Source organism: Vanessa tameamea, chromosome 18 (assembly GCF_037043105.1).
Source record: "Vanessa tameamea isolate UH-Manoa-2023 chromosome 18, ilVanTame1 primary haplotype, whole genome shotgun sequence".
NCBI lineage: Eukaryota > Metazoa > Arthropoda > Insecta > Lepidoptera > Nymphalidae > Vanessa > Vanessa tameamea.
In genome coordinates, this window is record NC_087326.1 from 2,741,785 (window position 1) to 2,754,182 (window position 12,398).

General features: G+C 30.6%; 2 protein-coding genes across 2 annotated transcripts in view; both read left to right on the forward strand.

Annotated features, from left to right (window-relative positions):
• The window catches only part of LOC113400186 (putative leucine-rich repeat-containing protein DDB_G0290503), a 364,402-nt gene that overhangs the window by 119,914 nt on the left and 232,090 nt on the right, over positions 1–12,398 (forward strand). The window lies entirely within an intron of this gene.
• The window catches only part of LOC113400192 (putative phosphatidate phosphatase), an 89,013-nt gene that overhangs the window by 21,777 nt on the left and 54,838 nt on the right, over positions 1–12,398 (forward strand). Inside the window, exon 2 of the mRNA XM_026639672.2 lies at positions 6,230–6,381. Coding sequence (XP_026495457.2) covers positions 6,230–6,381 — 152 coding nt within the window. The remainder of the gene's footprint in view (positions 1–6,229; positions 6,382–12,398) is intronic.

Below are 12,398 nucleotides of genomic sequence, written 5' to 3' on the forward strand. Positions count from 1 at the left end.
ATTTATTTTTATGTGTAAATGAGAAAGAAACTATTTAAGTGCTATTCTACCTTTAAATATATTTTCTCTCAATGAGGTTACCTTTAATTCTGACTAGGAATTTAAGTATACTATTACAATAATTTTAACTTTTAGTTTCTAATCCATTGGGCTATAATTTTCATCTTTTCAAATGAATATTATAAATGAAGAAGTACGCTTTCATGGCTAAACCATAGAACTGAATATTATTAATATCTGGTATGAATTAAAAGTGAACCCTATGGAAGGACACAGGCTAGTTTTTTATCCCACTAACACGTAGGCGAAGTCGCGGCTGAAAATTACTTATATTATATTTAAATATAGAATGCCTAAATTGCTGCTTACCTAAAAGATCAATATGACATATTTATATGTGACTCATAAGATGTGGGCGATAAATACGGTTCTTATTGTAATCAAACAATCGTAATATTTTTTGCAGCGTGGGACGTGTCTGCATAATTTTTTTAATTTATTGTGTAGGCGGTACTACTCATAAGACCTAATGTACAATACATGATACAAAAAATATGTATTTTTTATAGTTCTGTATTGTTAAAAACATGATCGTCTCTTGTTATAATGTGATTATCAAAAAATGCGAGTTTCTAACGGAGTTTCGTTTAATTATATTAACATAAAACTATATTATGTTCTCATTAATCTATCTATACTAACATTGTAAGAGATAAGAGGTTAAAATTGTGTGTTTGTAGGTATGTAACGGCTAGTCTGTGGAACTAATGACAAAATTCTAATTTTTTCTTACTGTAGGAAGCTATACTACTGCTACTCCCGAAAGCTGGGTACACATTTCATTTATATCATATCATTTTCTTTACTAGCTGTGCCCGTGACTTCAACAAAAAAGTTGTTGTTGTATTCAAGTTACTCCTTATTACACCAGTTATCTGCCAGTGAAAGTTCCGTCAAAATCGGTCCAGCCGTTCCAGAGCTTAGCCGGAACAAACAGACAGACGAAATTTTTGATTGAAAAATATGTTATCTTATCTTTATAGAAAAAGTTTCTTCAAATTAATCATCTATAGTGATTTTGGTCGAATTTCGACCATTGGCTGTAACTTATTCAAATAAATGTATGATGTCACTCGGTGGCTTTAAAAAAATGTAATTTCATATCTTTTTATACTCATTAAAAGAGGGACGATTTTTTTTTATTATACTACTGTACTAATATAATTGATGGAATTTTCCGAATCAATGTTAAAGTAAAAGTAACTGCCTGCAAACGTTCCATTGCTGGGCTAAGACCATCCCTCTCTCTTTGAGGTTTGGAGCGAATTCCACCACGCTGGTATTCCAATGGCTGAATTTCATTAGAATTAGACACATGCAGGTTTCTTGAACATGTTTTCCTTCACCGCCGAGCTCGAGATTAATTATCAACACAAATTGAACATAGGAAAATTCACAGGTGCTTGCGTGGGTTTGAACCCGCAATCATTGGTTAAGATATACGCGTTGTAACCACTGGGCAAGCTGGGTTCTTTTTTGATAATTAACTCAATAGGTATATTTGTTGTATAAAAATACAACATTAAAAATATTGTAAAACATGTCTAATCTTATTTCTACAGCGATACATCAATCACATCGGAATACAAGCGTAATCATTATCTAAATTCTAAGATGCAGCTCTAAAACAGGTTTTGAATACGTTTAGTATTTCATACTAAATTATCATCGAGTCGTTGACCTCACTTTGGCAACTACTGAAATTTAACATTACACAATATTCCTATGACCGGTGTCATTTGAAATATAACTTTAATTGTACATCTTTAAGATATATTTTAGAATGTTAATAATATTTTTACTTTGTTTAACACACTTTCATGTTTGTTGTGGTCTTAAATCCGCTGCTATCAGTTGTTTTATCAGTTTTTACACCTTTCGAGTTATAAATTCCTCTTTGTAGTTAACCTTAAGATAGTGGCTATTTAAATAACGATTTCTTATCGAGTAGTGTTTTGAATCATTAACGATTTTGTATCGATTTCAAAATCGATTATTGGTGTTTGAATGTGGGATCTGAACTTATTTTAATATTTATATTTAGAATCACGTTTGATGTTATCGTTGAAGTGATTGCTTGACGGATCGATGTCTCGAGTAAAGCGAGTTTGCGCGTGATTATATTTTCTTGACTATTTGTGTCCAGCTATTTTACACAAATAAATTTGGGTGTATAGCAAACTTCTATATTTAAGATAATATACATGAAAAAAAAAAGAAAACTCTGGTACCCTACTTACGTGCATTTTGAAGTTGCTATAACTATTTTGAACTTATCACCCTAAACAAATTAATAGGTAAAGCCGATTAAATCTATCGTGTTTAATTAAACTTGTGGCTACCGTCGCGAATCAATGAATTATGTCGATATTGTTTATCTGTTTAGTATCTGTTTGTATATCTGATTTAAATTTCGGTACATACAATGAAAGAAGGTACATATTTATTTTATCATGGATATGGTTTTTATAATTGTAACTCATCCTCGATGGGACTGCAGCACATCGCTGCCACGACATTTGGTACATACATATATACTACATACATAGGCAAGGCAATACAGCCAGGACTTGCTATAATTAACATTAAAAAACAAACAAATATATAAGATAATATTCATAAATAAAATTTTGTTAGTATTTTTATACTCGTTCAAGGTAAAATTATTAAACATGATCAATATAAGGAAAGATCTCGGTCGTCTTAATCTCTTTAAAAGGTCAGTGACCTATGTAATCGTTAGAGTGATTCATAATTTACAAGGTCAACCTCTTATCTCAATGGTTTAAGAAGCTGCGTTTTAATCGATACCTTGCTTTATCACGTGTAGACGTCACATTACTTTAACGACATATAATATTATTAATAAATTATTATTCACATAATACTATTAATAGATGATATGACAGTACCTGAGTTCATATAATCCTAACTCAATATTGCGAATGGGTGTATTGGTTCGTTACGCTTTTACGTCTTAAATACACAACCGATCATCATCAAATGTTGCATACATGTTGACAGGGGTATTTACAGGGAAGGAGATGGGGTTGAAAAGGACATGAAGGTCACTAACACATACCTAGTTTATACATATGTGGTTTTTTTTGTTTATAAAATAAAAGACTGTCTTTGTGTTTGCGCTTCGTGCACGCCCGTATGGATTGCCACTCGATCATCAGATATTATGACGTCAAATTACTATATTTAGTATTGTTTTGTTCTAGTTTGAAGGGTGAGTGAGCCAGTGTAAGCACAGAAACAAAGTACATATTTTAGCTCCCATTATTGGCGGGACATTGACGATGTAAGGAATGGTTAATATTTCGCACAGCGCCAATGTCTATGGTCGGTGGTAGACATTTTTTTTACCTTTAAGTGGTGCATTTGCCAGTCCGCCCTACCACATAAAAAAAAACAATATTATTACCATTCCAATGTTACATCAGCGCAAAAATGTATCTATAATTAAGATAACTATACAAATGAATTAAATAATGTACAATAATTGTTATATTAATAAATACATAATTTGTCTACTAAAATGTATATTTCAGTCCACAGCAAACGAAATTCAATAGTATTAAGTGCTCACAGTAAAAGCTTCAGCCTTACTTTACATGCCATACTAACGATAATGGGGTGTTTGTTATTTTTAACCAAGATCAATAACAAAGAATCCCTTGCCGAAACGAATGTAATGATCACTGGAAGAGCTGAAATGTATTTGAACAACATTTTAATTTAGAAGGGTTTTATTTTAACCGTCAAATTTTCGAGTAGGTAATTTCTTTTGGCTTGATGCAATACTGATTTGAATGTATTTTGTATTATATGATATAGCCACTTATTAAATAATCTTCATAATAATTTACTATAAACTTGAAACTAAAAAGTGAAACTAGTCAAGCGCGGCTTCGCTCGAGTTTTAAAGATTAGTCGTCTCTTGTCTAATGAAAAAGTAGCCTATGCCCTTCATTGGAGTTTAAGTTTTCTTCATACCAAGTTTCGACAATTTTGGTTCTGTGGGTAAGCCCTGAAAGAGCAATAGACAGATAGACAGAGTTTCTTTCACATTTATAATATTAGTAAAGATAGGCAATCATTTTATTTTAGTCTGGATTTGACATTTATTTCCAATGTGACCCGAAAGACGTCCTGTCTTAGCTAAGAATACGCAATATGAACTGGAAAAAATAAAAAGAAAAACCGGAGAAACTGTTAATAAGTGTTCTGAAAATTTCTAATCGTGTGCGTATTTTACCATACATTGAGAAAAATAGAGATAGATAGTTATGTTGTGTCTGTCTTTATTTATCTATCGAAACAATACAATATTATTCATATTCCAACGTGACAAAAACGCAATAAATATAACCTGCAACTGATATAATTAAAAAATTAAATTAAACAACGTTTAATATTTGTTATATTAATTAATACATCAAGATATTAAATGGCATTTCATTGCAATTTAATTCTGCGTTTTCGCGTCACCTACCTGATGTTTTTTGTCCGTTCGTCCCGATGTTTGGAAAGGAAACAATCGAAACAATGGTTAATGTGGCGGGAATGGTATCGGTCTGCACCAATTTAAATTCCTTGTTGATGGCAAGCTGTTCGTTTTAATAGTGTCTAACTCGGTGAGTTGATTTATTATCAGTGCTATTCGTTTGAACGTTTTTTATAAGTGAATTTATTTTAGTATTTAATGTTTCATGTTGTTTGTATATATACTTTTACATTTTAAGATCTCTCTTTTTTAATTTAGTAAATTTTTAGTAAATAATATACGTATTAGGGAATAATTATTACGTATCCATCTATTTAATACTCTATTGCACATTACGATATGTTTATTGTACAAAAGGTGGGCGTAATGATTAAAACATTTACCAGCCAACCCTAAGAAGTGCAGGAAAGACCGTCGCTAGATTTGTGAATCATTCATAGTAAAGCACATACATATGTACATACAAAATAATTTCTTAACTCGCCACTCGAAGGAACTTTTTGTATGGATTTTATTAATCTGATCCAGACGACTTAGCGAACAATATTGACTGTATCTACTTACAGTGTTTTTTATAGACATAGTATTTTAAGCTCAGTACATTTACAATGTTCATTGTTTAAAAAGTTGTCCGTTCCAGATATAAATATTTCCAAATAATCTGATCACTGAACCCATCTCGCTTCTTATTTTTTAATAAAATTAAACTCACGATGCAATGTTCTTCAAACTTAGATAATTTTTATTAGGTAAGTATTTCTTTAATACAATTATGATATTAATCATCATCGGAAGTGACTCCTCATTAACTGAATAAAACATCGTACTATCACTGGGATATCAGTAAAAACTCGTTTATTAAATACATATTATAACTGGTATTAAACAGCTGTACTGAGCTATAAAAAGCTCATACCTATAAATAACGGCTGTGTCAATAAAATTTTATATACGCACTCGCTATGACACAATTTGACCGAATTGTATATTATATGTTATCAATACATTAATATATAGAAATAGGATTAACAATTATTACTGGATGATAAATATTAATAAAATGATTTTATTTTTATTTTTCTCTGTAGCGTTATTTTTTTATGTAGATTAACAACACAATTCTTATATAAGGTATGGTACAAAATAACAAACCGCTGCTTTTTTCCTATAAGATGATAGTTTTTGTGTTGACTTTTAATATTATCCATGAATATTATTATTTTTAAATTTAAATTGGCGATGTCCTATGATGACTTATTATATTAAATTATTAATTTCATTACACTCCTTTAAGGTTCATATAAAACATAATTATACATATGTAGTAATATCTAGTAAGACGAGGGTGCACAAGATACTAATAATATAAACTATAATTACGTTTTTTGTATGGGACTCGTGAAAACAAACAAAATAAGCCCAAACTCGAGAGGGTTATTCGTAAGAGTTCCACTTACCACCTGGCTCCAACATCCGATCAGCTAGTTGTTATTGCGTAACTGAATTGTCATTCGAATGATGTTTTCATTCGATATGACAATTAAAAATGGGTTAAATGATTTTACTAGATTTGTTTCCAATCTGACGTTGTTAGTTTTGTACAAACGATTCTTTATAACTTACTAATGTTCTAATTTATGTTTTTTCTTGTTTCAGTTGGTTTCCTGATCTTAGTGTTCTACCTTTGGGGAACGCCGTATAAGCGTGGATTCTTCTGCGACGATGAATCACTCAAACACCCCTATAAAGAATCGACCGTCACGAATTTAATGCTATACATCATTGGAATCGGCCTTCCAGTACTCACGGTATGTTTTTTATTTTATAATAATTGAATTCTAGATGTTTTTCTATGAATTTATCTACTTACTTAGAACCTAAAAGTATCAGTCTATAAATGTATGACTCTAGAAATAAGGTGTCTTTTACCTAAGGTTTTATCCGTCATAGGGTTGACAGATACTCATGTGGCAGAATTTTATCAAGAGAATTATCTGATATATAATGAATCTCTAAAAAATGTAAAGTTCAGTGACAATAAGATTCCTTCGTTCTATCGTCGCAAAGGGTTTGACCTAACCTTTTAAACATAAGAATTACTATACGACGGACAATGCGTATGATGCGTATTTGTACTAAATATTGTACAAAAACGAAAATTGTACGTGCTGTTCAAAAATATCTTTTCAAATATATATAATATCATAACAACGCTAAATGTTCCTTAAGATTTAACCAATTATGAGTCCACTCATAAATTCCACATTCCCGAAATAATTTCCACGACAACAAGGTGTGAATTACTATGAGAATTTCCTAGTCGATTCCTTGTCAATATTTACAGTCAATATGTTTAGTTGACTAATAGTTATTGTCGCTTTCCGCTTTCTGACTATTAACTTTTCTTCAAATATTTTGTTGACCGAAGCTTCAAAGAACTTACGCTGGGAATAATCTAGTACGAGATAACTTCAAAGAATTGCGACTTGGATTTTTGTATCCAATTAAAATGAATTCAAATACAGATTTGGAAGCAGAATGTTATAGGGAATATATTCTCTTTTTCTATTAAATTCCCTAGTAAAGTTGGTTTACTTGGTGGAAAGTCTTTGTGCAATCCTTCTGAGTAGGTACCACCATAGTATAGTATTTTGCGTTCGAATGGATATTTCTTACATAGCCAATTATGGGCAGTAGCGATCACTTACCTGCAGGTGGCCCATTTGCCCATCTACATATACCATTAAAAAACAAAGATGGCATAAAAGTAAATGAGAAATGGGGAGGACATGACATGACATGAGGACTGCCATTGTGAAAATCATTAGCCATTCCTTTTTCAAAGTACTTCTAGTAAATAGAAGCAATACTTGTTCAATATATTTATCTAGAAGCTAGGTATCCTAGAGAACTACACTCTAATTGACTTTTAAAGCGATTTCCAAAGCACTTGAAAGAATAACTGTATCTGTAGTTTATGTCCTGTATAGATACATAATGTACATTATACATGGGAACACTTTGATTCGAATTGCTACTGAATTCTCCTGAGTAGTCATTAGTTGTTCTTACATAATTTTAGGCGGTTTAAGTTTCATTTGTCACGTTATCTTAAATTTAAACATACGTTAACGGGTGTTGGGTCACCGTTTGAACATGCGTTCCCATAAAGATTTCCCGTCCAGATAATATTTATTTAATTAAAGCCTCACAGCTACCACAATCATTTACACGATCATTATCAAATCGTTAAAATATGTAAATTAATGTTAAATTATTTTTTTCAATAGATCCTTGTCATTTCCACAAAATTTCTTAACTGATAATTATGTGTTAAAGCGTCAGGTGCGTTACTTTTTTCTGAATCTTCTTATTATTTTATCTATACTAATATTTAAAATTCGAAAGTAACTTTCGTCTGTCTGTTACGCTTTAATAGCCAAACTACTAAACCGAATTTTATGAAATTTATTAAATGAATTGGTAGGAAGCAAGGTTGAACCCCAACTATAGTCTTTTTTATACGTTACTAGTCAGTTATAAAGTTAATGACTAATATCAATGAACCCATTTATATATTCATAGTCAAAGTAGAAAAAACTTCTATTTCTTTAGAAAAGATTAATTAGTATACTCTAGATTCTTTTGGCGAACTTGAAAAAATATCTCGAAAAAGGCGGTAATTGATTGAAGGCAAAATATATGAATGAAAAAAAAATGTTTAAGTTACAGAATACAGTAGAATCCGTTAATTATGACTCCACCTATATTGACCAATCGTTTATTGTGCCGTATTTACACTATGAAGTTTGGTTCTCATATAAAATTCGTTGTAAAAAAGTCTGATATAATGACTTCCCTTATAGTGACAGTTCGCTTATTATGACCCATTTTTAATAAATTATGTCCGGTTATAATGACCGACATGATTCTTTACACCTTCGGTAATGTTTCGTTCAGCACCCGGCTCGTTTTTATTATTAATCTGAGTGAATAATTGACACTTGAAGGTCACGCATCACATACGGGGAAAAAGAAGGCGAGGAAGAACCATTACCTACCGCAGAAGAGGCAGAAGAGGCAGTAAAGGCTGCAGATTTGTTCAGAGCAATAGTGAAAATGATAATTTGACCATGGCTTTGTCTTCTATACACAATAGTATTAGAAACTGTTATTACAAAACAAAAGCAGATAAAAATTACAGATTACTTACATTAAAATATGAAAAATGTAGTACATACCTACACGTTTTGTATGTACTTATTACGTGCAAAATACATACTATTATACCTACCTATATATTTTATTTTTTTCACAAAACGCTCTGTATGACGTCGTTATATACTCGTATGACGTGTTTGTCAAATCCCTTCGATGTCATTATAAACGGATTCCACTGTACTTTTAAATTTAAGTATTACACGCAGAAATAGAAAGTTTGTGATTTCAATTAGTATAGCGATCTATATAACAGATTCTCATTAATATTATGATAAATTGCCCTTTCAGTTTACAAAGCCAATAACCATTAATAACGACCGTTATGAAAATAGTGCTTCGGCTATTTTAAGATAATCTTTCACAATACACGCTCAGTTAACTTACGATAAGAGCAAATCTTGTCCAAATAATGAAAGATGGTATTATTATTATTACTGAAATTATTATAGAGTTTGATTCGGTTTGTACAAGATATACCGGTGAGTTCGCGTTAAGGTGAAATATTTTAGTCTAGACGTATTTTTAATTGCATTTAAAAAATAATTTAATTATTTTATGACACAGAAAACTATTAACTGGGATTTTGAGGTTTTATATAAACTATTTTTATGAAATCAATACATGATTGAAAATACTTTGTACGATTGAAAAATATAGCAAATTTTTATATAAATCATAAAATTTTTCGACTTAAACCACTTTAGAAGTTAGTTTTTATTGCTTTAGGATAAGAATAATTCATTGAAAAAGATATGATCGTGCTCAATATTTACTAACCCAATTGTTTTAGGAATTTTACTTGCTTACGAAAATAATAATAAAAAAAAAACAAAAAACGTCGTTATGAGCTCAAATTGAACTAATAGGTCAACATATGCCGGTCAGTTGACCGAGAAAACTCGTGATAGAAGGACCTCGCCTTAATTTAATTACGACTTACTTAAATATTGATATGCTACATTATTGAATTTGTATCTTCGTACTGAAATTAGTTTTTTTTTATTTATATTATTTTGAGCAACCTGTGAATCATCCAAAAAGATTTGATATCATTGAATAACCCTCTGGTATCATAAAATACTACACAATACAGCTTATGTTGCGTTTATGTTATTAGTTAAAGCCTATATTGTCTACTTGTCACAATCGATGTCTCGGAATCGATATCTGTCGAACCATATCGATTACTTTATGCTTCTCTATTCCAATATTTGTCACATTAAATTTATATCTATCACAAAAGTGATTCTTATCTATATCAGAATAAAGTTCAAATTTCAAGTTCATTTGGTAAGTGTATCGGGAATTTATTGACGGGATCCAAAAAATGAATATCATATTTTATAATATGATTGGATGATTGCGGCTAGTTGCTTATTGGTGTGATACAATTTTGATGTTTAAAATGATGTGAATAAGGTTTAAAACCCTTCGATTATATGTAACCAATAATATTGACAGTAGGCTGTATAATAAGTACCAGGTGTCGAATTATTTGTATTGATTTGAAATATACTCGATATTGCCCTAGCATTTAGAAGATATTTAAAACGTCCAACATTGAAAATATTTTGTAGGAGAATATATCTTTGTTTATAAATATATATGTATTATTATATAGTATAGATATTTTTTATTAATTTGATACATTGTATTTTTTTAACGTGTAGCTAATTTTTCGGTAGTCAATTAAGCGTGGGCAGAACAAATACTATCCTGACTGAGACATACTGTTGTCATATATCCATCCTTTTTTGTCCTATAAACATTTCTATGTTAGACAGTGACAAACTATCTGTCTAAGTATTCTTTCACACCATGAATAATAAAAAATATAATTAGAACCTCTTTGTATTCCAAGAAATTTCCTAATAGTATGTACGGATTTGTGGTCTCTGATTATTCAAAACAGGTTCTATGGAGAGTTATTCTACCGGAAGTTTGCTTAATAATTAACAGCTAAAATTGTCTAATTTGTCAACGTACGCCTTCTTATAACTTGGTATAATGACAGACACAAATATATGAAGCCAACAAGGCTCAGAGCACAGTTCACTGGATTTTAATATAAGATCACGAGTTCAAGCATGTGTGAGTATTCACCGACGTCATTTGTTGCTTTTATTCATCTTGTGCTCGGCTATAAAAAAAAATATAATTCAATCAACCATATAAAATTATATCTTATTCAATTATAATTGTACTAGCAGTTTTTAATTGTCATTATACATAATTATATTAAATTCTCCCAAGAAAATTTTTGGTTTTTTTTTTCCGACTCGGCAAGTTGTTATCGTCGGCTGTTCTCTACTATAATGTGCATGTGTACCTTCCTCTTGAATCTGTTTATTGACGATAACCGTATTAAAATAATTTAAAAGATCTAAGCGTACAGAGGGCGGGTAGTGAGTTTGTTTTTTACTATGTAGATATGTAAAGCTACCCTCGAAGAACCGGCAAGAAAATTAACAAACTCTGTGTATATTTACTTTATTTTATTCGCAAAACTGGATACAATTACTTTGGCGGTACATACATGGACCCAATAATTAAAAAATGCATGCAAAAATACAAAAATAACTAACACACTAGCAGCTCATAAGTTTTTATTTTTAATTTTAACCTTAAATAACATTAGTTGTACAATTATTATGACGTTCATCCAACAATCCGTAAAAAACGTGGTGCAAGAAACTCCTGACCTTTCAAACCCAGTCGTGGAAAATGAAAAGTTTTTTTCTTTTGTAAATATATTTTGATACAAGAATGTTTAATCTAAATTATCACTTATATGTTCGTGTTTATAACAGTTTGCTAATTTAATAATAAACTGTTTGATCTCACACGTAACATCTAGATTTTACGATTGTCATAAAATTTTACCCGTAAATAATGTTATGTTATTCTAGCTGTAAAAATCCGTAAATCGTTCGTTTCTAGTGATAATATCTAATAATATTACCGTCGTTCGTGACTCATTTTCACATGTATATTTATCAGGGCAATTAAGCAGATGATTTAGTGGTATTTGAACACTGAGAGCCCTGTAAATCTTAGCAATTTCTAGAATTATTATTTCCCACTTTTACCTTAGTCTAGTATTTCCGCCGAATGACCTAGATTGTCTAGGAAGAATAATTATTACACTTATATTATAAAGTGCTTAACTTACAATTGAATGTAAATAATTTAGACCTTGGGGAAGTCGTGCAAAAAGTTTTATTAAAAGTATAATACCTCGCCTTACTGTCTCCTCTGGTGACAGAAGGGCTGGTTCATTTTTTGCCCAGAGGATCGGAATTGCGATTCAACGGGGAAGCACTGCTAGCATTCTTGACATAATTTAACGCGGTCATGATTATACAGTAACTATATTTAATTTTTATTTGTATATATTTAAGGACTTAATGTAAGTAATTGTTATGGAAAATATGTTTTTTTTTTAAATTAATTACTAGTTTCTTTTTTTTATAATAAAAAAGTAGATGAGTAATTTGTCCCTTTGATAGGAAGTGGTAACTGCCTATAAACATTGGTAAAGTAAAGTAAGGGTATGATCATATTGTAAACTATAAATAGAAATTAATCACATCAGTAATTAAAA